We start from the raw sequence: 21392 nt of genomic DNA on the forward strand, positions 1-21392 counted from the left end.
GATTTACTATAGGGTCTGGCATTCTTTGTTTGGTGCGCATCTAACGATTATGACGCTTCCAAGTTTAGTATAGCCAAGTTGTTGACTTTTCTTCAGCAGGGCCTGGACTTAGGCCTGCGTCTGGCCTCCCTCAAGGTTCAAATATCTGCCTTGTCGGTGTGGTTTCAGAGAAAAATTGCGACCTTACCTGATGTGCATACCTTTTGCGTATCCAACCTCCCTATGTCCCGCCTGTTGCTCCTTGGGACTTGTCGGTGGTTTTGGAGGCGTTACAAGAGTCTCCGTTTGAACCTCTTGGTTCATCTGACCTTAAGTGGCTTTCCCTTAAGGTGGTGTTTCTGCTGGCTATTGCTTCAGCTAGAAGAGTGTCGGATTTGGGTGCCTTGTCCTGTAGTTCCCCATATCTGATATTTCACAGTGACCGGGCGGTTCTTAGGACTCGTCCCGGTTATTTACCTAAGGTGGTTTCCTCGTTCCACCTTAACTAGGAGATTATGGTTCCGGCACTTGTTTCTCCTGATCTGTCTCCCAAAGAGAAGTCTTTGGATGTGGTACGGGCTCTCCGTATCTATGTGAGGAGAACTGCTTCCATTAGGAAACGGATTCTCTCTTTGTACTGTTTGGATTTCACAAACGGGGCTGGCCTGCTCACAAGCAGACCCTGGGCAGGTGGATTAGAATGGTGATTGCACATGCTTATGTGAAGGCTGGTCTGTCAGCCCCTGCTCACATTACGGCCCATTCTACTCGGTCTGTTGGACCTTCTTGGGCGGCCCGCCGTGGTGCGACCCTTGAACAATTGTGCAAGGCGGCTACGTGGTCCTCAGTGAACACGTTCATTAGGTTCTATGCCTTCGATACTGCCGCTTCCCAGGATGCTTCCTTTGGACGCCGGGTTCTTGTGCCCGCTACAGTGCGTCCCCTCCCGTAAGGAACTGCTTTAGGACATCCCCAATGTCTATCCTTGTGGAGCCCAGTGTACCCCGCAGCAGAAAACGAGATTTATGGTAAGAACTTACCTTTTGTTAAATCTCTTTCTGCGAGGTACACTGGGCTCCACAAGGCGCCCACCCTGACGCACTTAGCTTTTTTGGGTTGGTATGGTATTAGCCGCTGACACTTCTCCTGTCGTGAGAGTGTGGTGTATGTGGCTACTAACCGTTGTCTCTTTTCCTGCTACTGCATTGGGCTGGTTAACTAAAAACTGAGCTCCTGTGTAGGGAGGCGGGGTTATAGAGGAGGCGGAGCTGTGCATTCTGGGAACAGTTAAGGCTTTGAGCCTGTTGGTGCCTCGGATCAAGATCCTACTCTACACCCCAATGTCTATCCTTGTGGAGCCCAGTGTACCTCGCAGAAAGAGATTTAACAAAGGTAAGTTCTTACCATAAATTTCGTTTTTACCTGCACACATGCGGAAATTCTGTCTAAGATGTATATTGGCAATTACTAAAGCTGGTATAAGTAGCACAGCAAATAGGGATCATTCGGCAAGATAAAACTTTTTGCAGCGTCAGCAGGCAGTAGATGATGCCCAATGGAGCTGTTCAATTGTTGTACCACTTGGGCGCAAACAGCTGCTGGCGTCTGCATTTCAGCTCACACCCCCTGGGGTTAATGAGCTGGAATGTGTGAAGTGACCCTTTTGTGCACACAAAAAGGACTTTTTCACGTCTTCCTCATGGGTTTAGCTGCTGTACACGGCTACACCTGACCTCTTTGGGCATGATAAGCACAAAAAACAAAAACAAAAAACAATTCAGTATCGCCCCCTCCCCTCCTCTTCCCTAGATCTCCACAACGGGAGATCGGGAGTGGTAAACAATTGAATCTCTCCCATTGTATCTTGTGAGGAACACAGAGGCAGATGTATTAAGCCTGGAGAAGTGATAAAGCAGTGATAAGTGCAAGATGGTAACGCACCAGCCAAACAGCCCCAATATGTAAATTGACAGTTAGGAGCTGACTGGCTGGTGCGTTATCAAGTTGCACTTATCACTGCTTTATCACTTCTCCAGGCTTAATACATCTGCCCCACAGTGATCATATAGGAGTGTTTAGTGAATGCTGAATGGATCATGAGCTGAAGATTATACTGCATTCACTCTGAATTCATTTGTGTGTGCTTTTGGCTCGTTCCTAATGGGTTTCAATAATTACAGATGTTTCAGCTATGCGGTACTGATGAAGAATACCAGGGAAAAAGAACTAGCAGTATATACATGGCTTTACATTCCATGTACTCGTGCATTAGTACAGTCTAAACAGCCTTCATTAGATGCTATCATAGATTTCATCATAAAAACATCAACTATTTTAGGAGTGATCACTAATTGTAAGCACATTACTTGTACTGTGCAATAGTGAAATTTTACATGTTAATTTTATTTAAAAAAAAACTATCTTGGACCTAGTTGATGCATAACCATCTATGTGTGGAGAACTGTCATATGCAGATTAAATATTGCTAAACTGAGGCTTTCCATTTACTGTTCCAACTACAGCCATCTTGGTACAGCTGCCAAGTGAGATACCCATGGTCTAGTATCATTTGTATTTACCGTGTAGATGTGTGCATTGAGCCTGCACTGCAGAGTTCCGTGACATGTTCTTTTCAGTAAATCATATGTTCTGTATTGGCCATATTCAGAATTTAGGGGGCTATTTACTAAGCCTTGGATGGAGATAAAGTAGCTGGAGATAAAGTATCAGTCAATCGGCTCCTAACTGTCATTTTACAAACGCAGCCTGTGGCATGTCAGTTAGGAGCTGATTGGCTGGTGATGTATCTCCAGCGATTTTATCTCCTTCCAAGGTAAATGTCCCCCTTAAGCCCAGTACTCACGGGCCGATCAAGGAGAGATGCGTGCTGAGCGAACCGCTCAGCACACATCTCTCCTGCCGCTCAGCACAGCGCGATCTGTGCTGAGCGTGCGGGGGGAGACGGGGGGCCGCTCACTTCACCCAGCGGGTGAAGTGAGCGACCCGCTAGATTGGCCTGCATGCAGGCCAATCTAGCAGCGGCGATAGCGATGTGCGGGGCCGCGCATCGCTATCGCCGAGGGGGCTACACACGGAGCGATCCTGCCGATATTCTAAGCAATCTAGTCAGATTGCTTAGAATATCGCTCCGTGAGTACCCCCCTTTAGTGCAGTATTAAGTAAAGGTGCATACATACGGTGAGATTCGGGCTATCCCCGATTCTCACTGTGCGACAGGGGCTAGGTCGGCATCGCAAGCACATAATGACTGTGCTTGCAATACTGACTATGTGCGATTTTGGCTAAGTGTCAATTTTGACTATCTTTTCTACGAGATAGACTGTGCAGGCAAGTCAATTTTGACTATCTAGGCTTGCGATGCCGACCGCGCATCGGGATCGCAAGGCGTCTTTCACATTGCGACCTGCACTAACTTCTCTTACGATTCTGACTATATAGTCAAAATCGTAAGAAAATATCTCACCGTGTGTACACACCATTAGTGTACAAAACAAACCATGTCATATGAATAGTGTATTTTTGTGTTTGGTTCAGAAAATACGCCCCCGATCGGAGCAGAGAGAGAACGAGCTGATCATCTCCCGCCTGAGGTGTCTGTATGAGGAAAAGCAGCGGGACCACGTCCACAGTGCCGAACCAAAGCAGGTAAGGTGTTTGCACTGGGATCTGCGGCCATGTTTGCTCACTCAGGTCAGGGATAGGTAATGTTTGCTTCTTAAAAAGTCCAATGAATAAAAACACCCTTTTCCTTATGCTTACAGACCAATGTTTTCTGAAGCACTAATCTGACTCCCTAGTGAAGGTTTTGTTAGCCCAAAAATGTCTCCCCTTTATCATTTTGAGGTCTCCATTTTGAGACCAGCTATAGTAGTATGATTATATCAGTTGTCCTTCTTGTTTTGTGCTGACGGCATCCGCTCAACAGACTGGAATTCGGGATGCCCGTCAGTCGGGATACTGACTACAGAGTCCCGACACTGGTCAGAAGACCGACGCAGGGATCCGGACATGGATGACACTGCAGATGGTGGCATCCCAATCATAAGTATGCCAGGGAGTGTTAAAGTTAGGCTGCGGGAAGGGGGGGTGTTCAACGGTTAGGTTTAAGCTACTGAGAGGGAGGGTTAGGCACTAAGCGGGGAAGATTTGGCTGCTGGGGAGAGGGATGGAGGTTAGGGCTAGATTATTGGGATGGAGGGTAAGGGGTAGGCTGGTTGAGGTTAGGGTTAGAATACAGGGAGGGTTAGAGGGATAGGCTTGGAATACTTACCTACTAGGTGTCGGGATTCTGTGCGTTGGGATGCCGCTGTCTGTATTCTGACCGCTGGTATCCTGATACCATCCTGTGCTGCCTATGCAGAAGAAATAGGGAGAGGTAGTGCACTAGTTAGTGATAAGTGTGATAAGAGAAATAATATATTTTCTTCTCTTCTTAAACTGGTTGTGCTGTATTTTTGTAAATTGATTTTCAACCTACTCTGCTTGGCTTATTTTTGAAAGTGTGCACATTAGTTAGGCTGCCTAGGGGTCAATACAATTAAATGCAAAGAATGTGCGTTGCCATGGCAATTCAATGCTTGCAATGGCACCAGAACTCAAACCCCTCCTGGCCCGAATTTGCTCAGGAATACCTTGCAGCCGTATGAGGCTTCTTTAAGGTGCGGCTGACTCGCGGTGCGGGGGCACTGAAATTTAATTTGATTGACCCCTTAAATTGGAACTATAGTGACAGGACATCTTGTCTCTTCTATTTAATGATCTGACTTTTGTGTCTGTCATCTCTGAATATTGTCACAGAATAGAAAGATACTCTTATCTTTGTGGGGTAATTCTTTTAGAAGAAAATTATAGAGCTTTTAATATTTAATGATTTCTAATGTCAAAAATAGGTAAAATAAAAGGAAAATAGGATTTTGATACCTACCGGTAAATCCTTTTCTCTTAGTCCGTAGAGGATGATGGGGACACCATTACAACCATGGGGTATAGACGGGATCCGTAGGAGACAGGGGCACTTTAAGACTTTGAAAGGGTGTGAACTGGCTCCTCCCTCTATGCCCCTCCTCCAGACTCCAGTTATAGGAACTGTGCCCAGGGAGACAGACATTTCGAGGAAAGGATTTATTGTTAAACTAAGGTGAGATTCATACCAGCTCACACCTCAAGCATGCCGCACAACGTGGCATTCAACAGAACACAAGCAAACGGCATGAACATTAGCCTCAACATGCTGACAATAAACGTAACACAACAAGTGTGTAACCACAACTAACAACTGCAGATACAGTACGCACTGGGACGGGTGCCCAGCATCCTCTACGGACTAAGAGAAAAGGATTTACCGGTAGATATTAAAATCCTATTTTCTCATACGTCCTAGAGGATGCTGGGGACACCATTAGAACCATGGGGTTATACCAAAGCTCTAGAACGGGCAGTAGAGTGCGGATGACTCTGCAGCACCGATTGACCAAGCTTAAGGTCTTCATCGGCCAAGGTGTCAAACTTGTAGAACTTTGCAAATGTGTTTGACCCCTGACCAAGTAGCTGCTCGGCAAAGTTGCAATGCCGAGACCCCCCCGGGCAGCCACCCAGGACGAGAACACCTTTCTAGTAGAATGGGCTTTTACCGATTTCGGTAATGGCAATCCAGCTGTGGAATGAGCATGCTGAATCGTGTTACACAGATCCAGCGTGCAATGGTCTGCTTGGAAGCAGGACACCCAACCTGGGCCAGTATTTACTAAAAATCCGAGTTTGCCCAATTTGTGTTTTTTTTTCTAAGTCCCAATCCGGGAATTCACTAAGCACCAATCTCGGCAGTGTTTGGACTATTCGTAATGGTTTGAATGACAGCGTTCACAAATACGAATGAATAGACCATCGGTCAAACGCGGCTGTTATTTCATAGAATACGGGCATTCACTATTCATTCGTATTTGGGTGTTAGTTTCTGAGTGCTCAAGTGCGGGTCTGTTTTTTTACGATTCGTTTAAAAAAGCAGCAATAAAATAGACCTGCTTTTTCCAGTCGAGTTTGGATAACCATGCACGGATCAGTGAGATCTGTGCATGGTTATCTATGGGAAAGGGTCTGTTTAGTGTAAAAACAGGAAAAAAAATTGCGTGGGGTCCCCCCTCCTAAGCATAACCAGCCTCGGGCTCTTTGAGCCGGTCCTGGTTGAAAAAATATGGGGGGGAAAATGACAGGGATCCCCCCATATTTAATCAACCAGCACCGGGCTCTGCGCCTGGTCCTGGTTCCAAAAATACGGGGGACAAAAAGCGTAGGGGTCCCTCCTGATTGGCTGTGTGCTCCTGTAGTGTCTGTCAGGCAGCACACGGCAGTGATACAATGTAGCGCCTATGCGCTCCATTGTAGCCAATGGTGGGAACTTTGAGACGAGATGCCATCATGTCTATTTGAGGAACTCCCCAAAGACTTGTCACCTCTGCGAAGACTTCTTGGTGGAGGCCCCACTCTCCGTGTCTGCTGAGGAAGTCTGCTTCCCAGTTGTCCACTCCTGGAATGAATACCGCTGACAGAGCGGTTGTATTTTTTTCCGCCCAGCGGAAAATCCTTGTGGCATCTGCCATCGCCGCTCTGCTTTTCGTTCACCCTGACGGTTTATGTACGCTACTGCTGTTACATTGTCCGACTGGATCAGTACAGGCAGATCTCGAAGATGTTCCGCTTGCAGAAGGCCGTTGTAAATGGCCCTTAACTCCAGAACATTTATGTGGAGACAAGTTTCCTGACTTGACCATCTTCCTTGGAAGTTTTCTCCTCTTGTGACTGCCCCCCAGCCTCGGAGGCTTGCATCAGTGGTCACTAGGACCCAGTCCTGTATCCCAAACCTGCGCCCCTCTAGGAGGTGAGAGCTGTGCAGCCACCACAGAAGTGATACCCTGGTCTTGGAAGACAGGATTATCCTCTGGTGCATGTGTAGATGGGACCCGGACCACTTGTCTAACAGGTCCCACTGGAACATTCTGGCATGGAACCTGCCAAACTAAATGGCCTCGTAGGCTGCAACCATCTTCCCCAGCAACCGAATGCATTGATGGATTGACACTCTTGCTGGTTTCAGAATTTGTTTGACCAGACTCTGAAGTTCCAGAGCCTTTTCCACAGGAAGAAAGACTCTCTGTAGTTCTGTGTCCAATATCATTCCCAAAAACGACAACCACGTCGTCGGAATCAACTGTGATTTTTGCAAGTTTAGGAGCCAACCATGTTGTTGAAGAACTGTCATTGAGAGTGCAACGTTTGGACCAACTGGTCCCTGGACCTCGCCTTTATTAGGAGGTCGTCCAAGTATGGGATAATTGTGACTCCTTGCTTGCGAAGAAGGACCATCATCTCCGCCATCACTTTGGTGAAAATCCTCGGAGCCGTGGATAGACCAAACAGCAACGTTTAAAATTGATAATGACAATTCTGAATTGCAAATCTCAGGTAAGCCTGATGCGGAGGATAAATGGGAACATGTAAGTAGGCATCTTTTAGGTCCACCGACACCATAAAATCCCCTTCCTCCAGACTGGAGATCACCTCTCGGAGAGACTCCATCTTGAATTTGAATCTCCTTAGGTAGAAATTCAGGGATTTCAGGTTTAGGATTGGTCTGACCGAGCCGTCCGGCTTCGGGACCACAAACAGGCTTGAATAAAAACCTTCTCCCTGTTGTGACTGGGGAACCTTGACTATAACTTGATTTTGACACAATTTTCGTATTGCGTCGCAAACTACCTCCCTTTCGGGAAGAGAAGCTGGTAAGGCCGATTTGAAAAAACGGCGAGGGGGGTCGTCTTGAAACTCCAGCTTGTACCCTTAGGATACTATTTGTAAAATCCAAGGGTCTAGGTTCGAACGAACTCAAAACTGACTGAAGAGTTTGAGACGGGCACCCACCAGTGCAGACTCCCGCATAGGAGCCCCAACGCCATGCGGTGGAATTGGCAGAAGCCTGGGAGGACTTCTGCTCCTGGGGGTCTGACAAGACTGGAGATCGTTTTCCTCTTCCCCTTCCTCTAGTAGCAAGGAAGGAAGAACCTCGGCCCTTTCTAAATTTATTGGGTCAAAAGGACTGCATCTGATAATGGTGCGTTTTCTTTTGTTGTGGAGGAACATAAGGTAAAAAGGATGACTTACCCGCGGTAGCCGTAGACACCAAATCATCAAGGCCGTCTCCAAATAAGGCCTTACCTTTATATGGTAGAGATTCCATACTTTTCTAGGAGTTGGCATCAGCATTCCATTGGTGAATCCACAACGCACGGCTAGCTGAGACAGCCATGGCATTGGCCTTTGATCCCAAAAGACCAATATCTCTCACAGCTTCCTTGAGGTATGCTGCAGCGTCCTTGATATAACCAAGCGTCAAGAGGATGTTATCCCTGTCTAGGGTATCTATATCAGATGACAAGTTATCTGCCCACTTTTCGATAGCACTACTTACCCACGCAGACGCAATGACAGGTCGGAGTAGTGTACCCGTGGTCACATAAATGGACTTCAACGTAGTTTCTTGTTTACGATCCGCAGGATCCTTAAGGGACGCCGTGTCAGGTGACTGGAGAGCCACCTTTTTAGACAAACAAGACAAGGCCTTGTCCACAGTGGGGGGTGACTCCCACTTTTCCCTATCCGTCGAGGGAAACGGATAAGCTGCCATAATTCTTTTGGGAATCTGAAACTTTCTGTCAGGACCTTCCCAAACTTTTTCAAATAGCGTGTTCAGTTCATGAGAGGTAGGAAACGTTATCTCAGGTTTCCTTTCTTTATACATACAGACCCTTTTATCATGGATAGCTGGGTCCTCAGTGATATGTAACAAATCTTTAACCGCCACAATCATGTACTGAATGCTTTTTGCCAATTTTGGGTCTAACCTGGAATCGCTATAGTCGACACTGGAATCAGTGTCCGTGTCGGTATCAGTGTCAGCCAACTGGGCCAACGTACGTTTTTGTGACCCTGAGGGGACCTGACTTTGGAATAACCTTTCTTCCACAGATTTCTTCCATGCCTGTGTTTGCGATTCAGACTTATCTAGCCTCTTACTAATAAGAGCCACATTAGCATTCAAGACGTTCAACACATTTACCCACTCAGGTGTCGACGGTGCCGACAGGGTCAACCCCGCAGCTGTCTGTGTCCCTAATACAGCCTCCTCCTGGGAAGAGCCTTCTGCCTCAGACATGTCAACACTCGTGCACCAAACACCCACAGACACACCGGGCATATAGGGGACAGACCCACAGTAAAGTCTGTCAGAGAGACACAAAGAGAGATTGCCAGCTCACAACCCAGCGCCCAATCACCGGTTCTGAAACACTAAAGAATGCCCAAGACCTGCAGTGCTTTATATTAAATATATATATTGGACCAATATTTCTGTGCCCCCCCCCTCCGTTTTGCACCCTGATACTTATTCAGAAGTGTGAGGAAGGACCAGCGTCTCTGCAGCCTGTGTAGAGGAAAATGGCGCTGAGCTGTGAGGAATGAAGCCCCGCCCCCTTAATGGCACGCTTCAGTCCCGCTTTTTTTTTAACTATATATTTATACTGGCGGGGGTTAGGACAGTGCCTAGGCACTTATGTCCCCTCTTGCCAGTTTATTTTGTGGCTTTCTTTTCTGCTGCCCAACCCCCCCCCCCCCCCCTGCGCTGTAGTGCTGCTGTGTGTGGGAGCACGGCGCGTTACCTCAGAAATGCCGTCACTGAAGTCTTCTTGATCTTCTTCTACTCACCTGACTTCTGGCTCCGTAAGGGGGGTGATGGCCGGCTCTGGGAGCGAGCATCAAGGCGTACCTAGCAATCAAACCCTCAGGAGCTAATGGTGTCCTGTAGCCAGAAGCAGAGCCTTTGAACTCACTGGAAGTAGGTCATACTTCTCTCCCCTTAGTCCCACGAAGCAGGGAGTCTGTTGCCAGCAGTTGTCCCTGAAAATAAAAAAACTTAACATAAGTCTTTTTCAGAGAAACTCAGTAGAGCTCCTCAGAGTGCATCCAGTCTGCCTGGACACAATTCTAAAACTGGAGTCTGGAGGAGGGGCATAGAGGGAGGAGCCAGATCACACCCTCTCAGAGTCTTAAAGTGCCCATGTCTCCTGCGGATCCCGACTATACCCCATGGTTCTAATGGTGTCCCCAGCATCCTCTAGGACTATGAGAAATACATTTTAGACCAACATAGAAAAATGAGCTCTATAAAACTATTCCAGATTGGTGATGTCACCTTTAACCCTTTGCAGCAAAGTTAGTAATAACTTTGGACAGAAGTCAGTCTGTTTAGTGTTAGATCACTTAGGGACTAGGACAGAGTGTATGCAGTGTGTGTCCATTACACAATGTGATCCTGACGTATTCTAGTTTCAGTGCAGGTAATGCATATGGTGCAAGACCTATGGGGAGATGTACTAAGCAGTGAAAACAGTGGAGAAGTGAGCCAGTAGAGAAGTTGCCCATGGCAACCAATCCGCATTGAAGTAACATTTAGAATTTGCATACTATAAAATTTATACAGAGCAGCTGATTGGTTGCCATGGACAACTTAACCGCTGGCTCACTTCTCCAGTCTTTGTACTGCTTAGTGCATCTCCCCAATAGGGCCTTATTCAGTATAGGGTACTGAACTATTAATGCCCAGTGTGCACGCGCAGTCAGATTGACAGGCAGGGGCATACGCAGGGCGGAATGGGGAGGCGACGAGGCATTGTGGGGGGTGTCGACTAGGGTTAGGGGCGCTGTGACACAAAAAATGACTGCCCATGCTTGCTTTTGCAGCCTGGCTGGGGGCTTCCACAAATCAGTGGTGCGATCTCAATTGCATTGCATGATGGGTATTTGCATGCTGGGCGGCCCCCAGCATGCGCTCGCAGCCAGTTGCAGTTTTGCTAAGACAACAAAACTGCAACTGAAGCTGAATAAAATCCATAGTCATGCCAAAAATGCAGATATATATATGTGTGTGTGTGTGTGTGTATACATACGTATGTGTGTGTGTGTGTGTGTGTGTGTATATATATATATATATATATATATATATATATATTACATACATACATTGCCTTACAGACATGTAATGACATTAAATTGCCTGCAATTTCAAAATAGATCATTCTTATAAGTTATAAAGTTATAAAGGACTATGGGGGACATTTACTAAGCAGTGATAAGAGCGAAGGAGTGGCCCCATCAACCAATCGGCAGCTCTGTATCATTTTATAGTATGCAAATTACAGATGTTACTTCAGTGCTGATTGGTTGCCATGGGCAACTCCTCCACTGACTCACTTCTCCGCTCTTATCACTGCTTAGTAAATGTCCCCCTATATATAATATAATTATTAAACATCGCATTACAACTACTGTAACACATGTAACACAAATGGCACAAGCCATTAATGTATGGTGATTGCACCATTGGTTTTCTGGTAACCTGAAGGATAATATCACACAAATTATCACAAATTATCCAGACAAATTGTCACACAAAGGTCAATGATCAACGAGATGTGTAATCCCAGGATCAATCAACCATATGCAGCAATCCTTAACGTAAATCCTTTAGATATCACAGTCAAACAGCAAAAGTATGTGGATATAGGTATTGCCTGGATACACCATGCATACAGTATGTACTTTAAGTGGTAGCTCTCTTAATATTCCACATAGAGTTGTTTAGCATATATGGGACTGGTGTTCATATATAACATACATGCAAAGTGTGCTCCTCTCAATGAGAGAGCGCCAATCTTTATAAGGCAGTTTCAAATGTTATGATAAATCAGCAGGTAACACGGTAAAGGTAGAAAACCGCTACTTCCATCCAGTTGTGTGTCCAGTATTATACAACATGTGAGCGTGCCTGCCATTCACGGTGGAGTATGAATAAGTGTAGTGGGCATCTGCTGTTGCAGCCTGACCCAGGGACAACCAGGACCAACCCTGCAATGAGCGTACCTTGAATCATGGATAATAGGTGGTATATGCTGCTGCTTGCCAAATGCACAAGGTATTGATGGCAAGTGAGCGATATCACACTGTTGGCAGTAGTAGAAGGAAGAGAATTCTGTGTAGTTGACTAGCAAAAAGTTGCAGCTGTGGGTTTCACCTACATTGAAAATTCTTGTGACCTATTACACTGAATCTGCCCCTCAGCATAACCATACAAAAATATTGGGCTACAGGTACAATATTCTGAGGACCTTTTACACTTCTAATTGCCAATAAGGGTTATGTTCTTTATATTGTACAGGAAATTTTTAGCCGCAATGCATGTTTTTGGTCTGCAGGTTTCTCAGGTTTCCGACTACTCCCTGAACGCGCTGCAGAGCGGTGCGCCCCGCTTCAGGCTGGAACTACTGAAGAGCAAAGCAAAGAGATCAATAACCGAGTCTCTGGAGAGTATTTTGCTGAGGGTAATTATTTCTACTTCTGTTCTCTGATTTTATATTCCCGGGAACCTCCTGTTGTACACGAATGAAATGTTCTGAGCATAAACGTTCTGCAGGGATTAAGCGCAGATGGCGTCCAGAGTCACCCAACACCCAGAAATAGTCCAGGCACTTGTGAGGTTCTTCATGAGCTGTGCACATGATTACTGCTTTCATTTGTGTTTCTGGTACATATCTGAAGTCTGCCGTATACGGTACAGTGATAGATGTGTCTGCTCCCACAGCATTCGCCTAGTCTTTTAACAGCTAAGAATGTGACCTAAATGCAGGGAGGAGGAGAGCATAAGAGGAGTCAGAATTTCAATTTAAGGAGCTGGCAATGATACGGATAATAACACGAAACTGCTGATGGTGAGCTTAAACCTATTCACAGCTCATGCCGCAGAGATTGTGGTGATAGCTTCCTTTCCCACATGGCATTCTCAGTCAGTGGCAGGAGTAAGCATGGCACTGTGCCGCAGAGGTCATGGGTGGGATGGAGTGGGTGACCATTTATATCCGGGGGCAGCAGAAATCCAGGAGGTTTGTCTGTATGGTTTCTGTACTTGAATAGGGCTGCACTTCTTAAGATGCAGATCACACTTCTAACCGAGATTAATTACAAAGCAATAGTACTGTATCTCCAGTGTTCCACAAGTGACAAGAATTTAACCTCACCTAAAACCTATATAATATCAATATAATACATCAAGCAAACCGAATACTGACAAGTGGGTAGAATTTTTCTGTTTTATCTCCTATATAATAGCCCAGATTTGTCACTCTGTGACTGTGTGGCTAATGCTGGGAGTGGCTAGGAGCTCTCATTGGGTTAGCAGCAGGTCTATCACACCGAGTCCACAGCTGATTGGGTCAGAAACGCCCTCCCACACAGGTTACATCCTATGGGAGGCTCTGCCTTTTGGCTGCTGTATGTTCCCAGAGCAGGATTAACAATGGGGCTGACTGAGCTGCAGCTCCAGGTCCACCACCCAAAATAGGCCCACTGCATCTGCAGCAACATACCCTCCAACAATTTACACATAAAAATCGATTCAAATTCGAAAAGGGGGCGTGACCACGGGTAAAGTGTGACCACGCCCCTTTTCCCTATACTTTCAATGGAAGTTTGGAGAGCCAAAAATCGGTACAGGCCATAAAAATAAAAGGTCCTGTACCTGCCAAAAAGGTACAGTTGGAGGGTATGCCACTGCATCTGCAGCAAGTCTCTGCGCTGTAGATAGGGGGGGGGGGAAATCCTTTTACTGCAGCGTCCTATGTCCTGCTGCCAGTCCGCTTGCCCCCTCTGGCATCAACAATCCCCACTCCCAAGCCGCAGCGCAGATGGAACAAAAGCTGCTGTGGCCAACGGCATAGATGTGTATGAAAGCGGCGCAGCGGAAGGCTTTCATAGCCCTCCCTGTGCCGAGTACTCTCTGAGCCCCGGAGCCGCCTCTGCGTGTGATGTCACAGAAGTGCCTCCCCGCCACAGCCGCGCCCAGATTCCCAGAGGCACTGACTCCACAACACAGCACCTGGGCTGCCGGCCTGGAAGCCCCGAGATGGCTAATGTAACGGATAGAGTGGGTGATATCACCAGGGGCGGATTGGGATGGAAAACCAGCCCGGGAAATTTCTGGAAGCAGCCCTAATGGAGGCGGGGTCTGTTGAAGGGGTGGGGTATGTTGAGAGGGTGGGATACTCTTCATAGAGCCTGACACAGCCGTCCTTGCATCTTTTGCTGCAGTTGGGCCTCTGACATTTATGCTAATTCTACTACATAACCCTTCCATGGTGGCATTTGTCTATTCTCACTATATACAGTACTTTACTGTCCTAATCAGTGGTCATTGCTTAGTCTGGCTCAAGTTCAGAACATGGGAACCCTGGTCTATTAGTTTCACTATTCACGTGGACATCTAATGGGAACAGTAACCTGTGGCAAGCAAAGTGGAGCGAGCCGCCCCGCCCGAAGTATGGCAAGCGACGCAAGCCCACGATGGTACATTTATTGTTTTGACCAGTGTAGTTATACTAATTCAAGGGATCCCATATTCTGAACTTGAATCCTCAGTTCTGCTAGATTCCTTATGCTCCTACACTATATTTTTGTTACATTCTGTGGTATGCGGTTAACTCGTCGAGATCCCGACTGTCACAATACCGATGCCGGGATCCCGACGGCGGGGGGCACCATACTGCTGCCGATATACCAATGAAGTAGATCATTCCCCTTCTATGGGTGTCCACAACACCCATAGAGGGAGAATAGAACCTGAGGTGATTGAAGCTTGCCACCGACCCTGCAAGGGGCTTCGTTTTGCTCGACCCCCTGCCGGCATTCTACCGCTCAGGATGCCGATGTCGGGATACAGATGGTAAATCATACCGAACCGCACTGTCTCATCTGTACCTTTTATCCTCTTTCTTCTTTGTACATTCTGTCATGCCCTACACTTTACTCTTGTTCCACTTCACTTATTATATAGTCTCTCCTTTATTTTATCATAGTAATATTATTCTCATTATCTTTACTCTTCGTCCTTTACTTTCTCCAAATTTCTCTTTTTAGTTTCCTTAATTTTTTATCTGTCCACGCTCTCATACTACATACTCATACTATATTATACCGCACACAGATCCCTTTCCCTCTATATTACAAAACACGCAAGTACCTGTCCCTCTATACTACAACACACACAAGACCCTGTCCCTCTGTGTTAGAAAACACACAAATCCTTATCCCTTTATATTACCAAACCCAAGTACATGTCCCTATATATTACAACACACGCAAGTACCTGTCCCTCTATAGTACAACAGTCCATGTCCCTCTACATTACAACTCACGCAAGTCCCTGTCCCGCTATATTACAACACACAAGTCCCTGTCCCGCTATATTACAACACGCAAGTCCCTGTCCCTCTGTATTACAGCACACACAAGTACTTGTCCCGCTATATTAAAACACGCAAGTCCCTGTCCTTCTATATTACAACACCCGCAAGTCCCTGTCCTGCTATATTAGAACACACAAGTCCCTGTCCCTCTATATTACAACATACACATGTCCCTATCCCTCTATATTACAACTCACAAGTGCCTGTCTCTCTATATTACAACATGCAAGTCCCTGTCCCTTTATATTACAACACGCAAGTCCCTGTCACTCTGTATTACAACACACACAAGTACTTGTCCCTCTATATTACAACACGCAAGTCCCTGTCCCTCTATATTACAACACGCAAGTGCCTGTCTCTCTATATTACAACATGCAAATACTTGTCCCTCTATATTACAACACACAAGTCCCTGTCACTTTATATTACAACCGCAAGTAAGTCCCTGTCCCTCTATATTACAACACGCAAGTACCTGTTCCCTTTTCTTGACTCTTTACACTCTTTGAAGCCTCTTTAGTCTTTATACTTTAGTCTCATTTATTTTGTCTTCCTTTTTCTCCATAATAGCTTACTGACATATTTTCCTTCCTAATCCCTGACATAGAGCCTCTTACTTGCCTTATTCTCTCTCTCTCTCTCTCTATCATATACTTTTCTTTGCCACCTCAATTTATTTTCTTTCACTCCACTTTTATTTTCATTAGTAATCCATATACCTCTCTGTCCTCTCCCTCATCCCTTCTTCTACTACATCTTACTGTACTTTACCGTGCACTGAGCTACTGAACCTCTTTCTGCCCCTGTAGTCGGTTCAGTCACTTCTCTGCAGCAGAGCAGTGCCGAGTGCTAGCCACGCCCCCTACATGACGTCCTGCCTAGTCCGGAGCTTGCTGTATGAGGAAGTGCTGCACGGACTGCAGCATCACTGGCAGTTGCTGTGCACTGTGTGCAGGGGCCGTTTCCATGCTCTGCCTGATCGGAGCCGAGCTCCGATCGCGGCCGGAGGCCAGGTGGAGGGGTGAGTCAGCCTGCTAAGGGGACAATGGGACCGGCCAACCAGGAACTGGCCCGGTGTCCCGGCGTCCCAATCCGCCCCTGGATATCACGGAGGGTAATGTCTGGACGCTGAATCAATGTAAAAGGTGACCGTGCAGTGCAGTGGGTGTGCAGTGTCACTGACACTGCACAGCACTCTCACCTTTTACATTGATTTAGCCAGTCAGTTCTGCCAGCCAGTCACTATTGTTAGTACCGGTGTCCCAACGTGCTGCATTACAGGGAAGTAGACGCACTAAATAAACTACAGCTCCCAGCAGCCCTTAGCGCCGAAGCATTCTGGCTCTAAGGGCTTCTGGGAGCTGTAGTTTATAGAGTGCATCTTCTTCCCTGTAATGCAGTGCGTTGGGACACCGGTGCTAACAATAGTAACTGGCTGCTGTGCGAGTCTTTGGGAGAGCCACTGCCAATGGAGGACAGCAGCTTAGCTGTTTCCAGGAGGAGAAGCAGGAGAAGCATTACCTGCCCCTCCCCTACTTGCAGTACTTCCACACCCACCACCACCTGCGGTGGCTCCGGACCCCCACCCGCAGCACCCCTGCACCCGCCCCTCCCGCACCTGCGGCATCCCCCACACCCACCCCTCCTCCACCCATAGCACCCTCTCCCCTGCTCCTCCCCCACCCGCGTCACCACCGCACCAGCCCCTCCCCAACCTGCGGCACCCCTGCAACCGCCCCTCCCCCACCCGCGGCACCCCCGGACCTACTCCCCCATCTGCGTCTCCCCCACACCCACCACTCCCCCAACCACAGCACCTACTAGGTGATTCATCAGGCCCTGCGTGCGCTGTTCACACCGTTGCAAAGGGGCTACAACCCCTTAACCATCGCACGCCCATTGTTCATGCAATATTTAACCACTCACACAATTATGACTGGAGGTAATACTCCATATAATACAAATATTGCACGCCAAAAAGGCGTGCAAGGGTTAAGGGGGCGTAGCCCTTTACGACGATGTGAAGAGCGCCCGTAGGGCGTGATGAATCACCTAGTAGTTATATAAATGCATTAATGGTTCCTTTCTGTAACCTCAGAGCATATGGGGATTACATGCTGCAAAAACCATATTGGTCTCTGAGCAGCCGCAGAATGTAAAATGAAGTTCTCCAGTGTGAAATATTTATGATTAAATGCAAAGAGATGTAAAAAGCAATGATCTGTGACCGACTGATACGAGACACGTGCTGGACAAGCAGCTCAGCCTCCCGGTTCTTTGCTTATCTGCCCGGCTCATGGAGATGGGTTGGCCAAGCAGCTCCGTATCCTGGCACTCTGCTCAGCATACAGAGCAATAGGGGGGTGCCGCAAGGCCAGGCCCCCTTTACTCATGACACGCCCTCTTGAGCAGTGGCCATGCCCTCGTGTCGAGTTCTGAGTAATATGCCATGGCTGTTTTAGAGCCCCGGTCAGTCCCTATTTGCTGGTAAGTATTTCCAGGAGAAAGCTCCATTGTGCATGTGCATGTGTGTGTGTGTTCCAGCATCCTGCACCGCTAACCGGTAACTATGTACACTCACCGACTGGTGAGCTGTATGACTCCCCTGCTGCACTCATGCTCTGCTCTGTCTACCAGTGTGTATAACAGAGAGTACGGATGTTCCTGATTCATCTTCAATAAAACCACTCCACTGGTTAAGTAACTGGGTTATTCATAAGGCATCCGCTGGTGTGTTCAGAAAATTTGCTACTTGAGTCAAGCCTGTACACACATTTCCAACAGGCTCACCTAATGCCGGGGGTGCAGCCTGATAGTGAGGGAGCAGGTAATGATTGTGGGTGAGCAGCACAGAACAGAGAGGAAATATACATATTGGCTATTTATGTCAGTAGAAGTTTTTATATTGGCTTCTGTAACGTGCAGGTACCAGTGGAATCTCAGAGTGATCTTGCAGTGATTATCAGTGTAATAGAGAGGCAGCCACTTGGACTCCTCATTATATGTGCTCTGTGGGGTTCTGGAAATTCTGGAAATGGATTCCCTGAAGCAGCAGTTTTTGCCTGTTCTAGAAGATTATAGCCAGAACCTGATTGGTTGTATGGGCAACATCTTGACTTGTATAAACCTGCACTTTAGTGTGTCTACCCCCTAGGAGTATGGTGTTTGAACTGTTCAGCAAACTCTGAATCTCCTGCTACTGATAAATGTTGTATACAGTCTGTATGCCTTGACAGCTGCTGTGGAACTACAAATTCTAGCATCCGATCACTTGACCTTTCACAATAGTTTAAGATCTACAGAAAGTAGCAGTATCTATAGGGTATATGGTCAGCAATACCGCTCGTAAGGATCCTGGCTGTCGCAATACCGACGCCGGGATCCCGACTGGGTTACCATACCGCCACCGGTATACCGACGCGGTAGGTGATTCCCCCTCTATGGGTGCCCACGACACCCATAGAGGGATAATAGAACCTGTGGTGAGCATAGCTCGCCACCGAGCCCGCAGCGTGGCTAGTGCAGCAGGCCCACAAGGGGCTTTGTTGCGCTCGCCCCCCTTCCGTCATTCCACTGCTCTGGATGCCAGAGTCTGTATACTGTACTGTATATAACATACCGATCCCGTCTATAGACCACAAGTGGACAACACGCAACTCTCCAAATGTTTCCTGCATGTACTACACATCTTTGCTTGCACCCTGCCAGCCACAAGCAGAGACCCATATCTGTCCCTCCCTGATTCATGATTACTCGCCTGTTCACAGTATGGTAACGTTACCAGCTGCAGTCTGTAGATGATGTGATTACGTTTTGCAGAAGCTGGCAAGTGCTGGATCACAGATGCAGAATGGGGAACTGGGGGATATACAAGAAAGTTTCTGAACATGATGGCACCTCTCTGTGGCACCATTCAGTCCCATTTACCTTGTCTTTTTGCAGCAGTTCTTGCGGAAGAGATTTTCTGTCATGGAATTACAGAGGGTAAACCATAAAGGAAATGGGCACCTTTCATTTTAATACAGATTACAGCCTTTCAGAGATAAACTAGAGGCTTGTACATACTGCAGCACACGCATACCGGAACATTAGATTTTATTCCTATTGTGCTGATCCTTTAGTGGCTGATTACATAGATTTGAAGCCTAAATATAGACATCCGACTTATTTGTCCGCCTGCGTTTGTACAGAGCGGAGGGGTGGAATAATTCTGGCACAGTTACGTTCTGGCATCTGACTGGTCAGTCGTGCCAAATCTAAAATAAAAGGAGCATATCTGCATTCAGGGTGGCGTTATCTAGTCAGTAAAAGTTTTCTCAGTAGGCCTTCAGCTGTCACCTATTGACCATGGAAAGCAAATGTACATAACAGGCTTTGTAGAAGCTGATATACGCAATAAATGGTTTTAAATATTTCATTAAGAATCTCCATCCCTGCAATTTTTCCTGTTTTCTAGATTTCGTACATGTAGATTAACTTGAGACAGGAATTGCAGTCCATACATGTGAGCACCATCTATTAAATAATTCTTCATTGCCTGTGCTAAAGGATATTACAAGTATTTTAAACCACCTGTTTTAGTACTTTCCTATATCATTGGGGTCCCCCAGTAACAGGCTTTGACTTTCTGTGGGCAGCTTCTCCATTTCATCTCTCCAGTGTTTGATACATCTTAGTTATTTTGTTTCTTTGTAGTGTAGAGTTGGGATCGGATTTCGAAACCTTATTCTTCTACTATGGGTGGTATACAATTAGCCTTGTTTTCGTGGCAAAAAATTTGAAAACTCTGCTTTTTGCGCAACCCGTAATATTGCAGCTATTCAATTACTCGCATGCGATACTTCTCACTCGCATGCGATACTTCTCTATAGTGTTTATCGCAAATTTCTCTTCACCTACTCTGAGCAGGTGAAAATCCCTATTTTTTGAGTAAAAATGTTGGGACTTGGTACAGAACCCCTTGTAGGTTTTTAAATTACTTTTAATTAGCCAATAATAAGATGTCAGTTTTGGGGTGAAAAAGTGCAAAGTAATGGAAATTGGGATACAAAGTATGGGACAGGTATGTGGGGTGCTCTATGAGCGGGATAAGTGTTTTTAGGCTTGCAGGTGGGAGTAATTGGTAATTTTTGCAAGATTTTTAAAAGTGCTTTTAATTGACCCAAATATACAGTATACTTATATCCTTTTTCATGTACCCCAAATTTAATGTGAGCATGTATTTTACACAAAAAGCTTGCTTTTTATCATTCACCATGTGTTTTTAAATAAATATTGAAGCCATGTAACACATTTTAGTCACAAAATCTTTTTATTATGCCCTCTAATATATATATTTATTGTTATCCTATGTCACTTTTGCATATTTGGGGCTACAGGCTGACTTTCCCATCTTTACCTGCACTTTTAGCTTGTTAACACATTGCAGTTCACCTGTTTTTGCGGGTTTTCTAATAGGATAGGATAGCTATTTAGGCCATTTTTGGGCGAAAGGTGCGATAAGTTTACCCACTATCACGTTATCGCTGCTAATTGAATACCCCCCTATATTGTACAGAGCTTCAAAACGAGATCATTAGTTTGTTATGGAGGCAATTTTTGTTTCTTTAAAGTGCTTAGACTATTGCCAAATGCACCTTTTTATACAGTGATATAAGATTTGTGTTACCAGAGGTTTACTTTAGTAGTGGTTTACTTTACTCTCCAGTGCCAGCTACAGAGGGAACGGCAACAGTTTGAAAGTGATGAATCGCTCCATACATTATAAGTTCAATTGTCATTTACGCCTATACATTACCAGATTTTTGTTCTAATGAGCCATCTAGTTGGACAGATAATCTTATAATGTATGGTCAGCTTAACTTGGTAAAAGGATCATCTCCCTTCTGTGTTCAGAGCGCTGTCCCAGTCCATGGATTGGTGCAGTCTTTCTGTCAGGCTGCAGAATCCGTGCTTCGACCTCTTGAGCTGACTTGTGTTTATAACCTATAGCTTGGGGGGGGGGGGGGAGAGGAATTAGGCCTTACATCTAGAATTCTAAGTCTGTTT

General features: G+C 46.3%; 1 protein-coding gene across 7 annotated transcripts in view; it reads left to right on the plus strand.

Annotated features, from left to right (window-relative positions):
• TBC1D1 (TBC1 domain family member 1) overlaps positions 1–21392 on the plus strand; it is a 349707-nt gene that overhangs the window by 228427 nt on the left and 99888 nt on the right. For all 7 annotated transcript variants that reach the window (XM_063922416.1, XM_063922425.1, XM_063922450.1 and 4 more), the window contains 2 exons: positions 3535–3645; positions 12300–12425. In XM_063922416.1, coding sequence (XP_063778486.1) covers positions 3535–3645; positions 12300–12425 — 237 coding nt within the window. The remainder of the gene's footprint in view (positions 1–3534; positions 3646–12299; positions 12426–21392) is intronic.

The sequence above is a fragment of the Pseudophryne corroboree genome, chromosome 1 (assembly GCF_028390025.1).
Source record: "Pseudophryne corroboree isolate aPseCor3 chromosome 1, aPseCor3.hap2, whole genome shotgun sequence".
NCBI lineage: Eukaryota > Metazoa > Chordata > Amphibia > Anura > Myobatrachidae > Pseudophryne > Pseudophryne corroboree.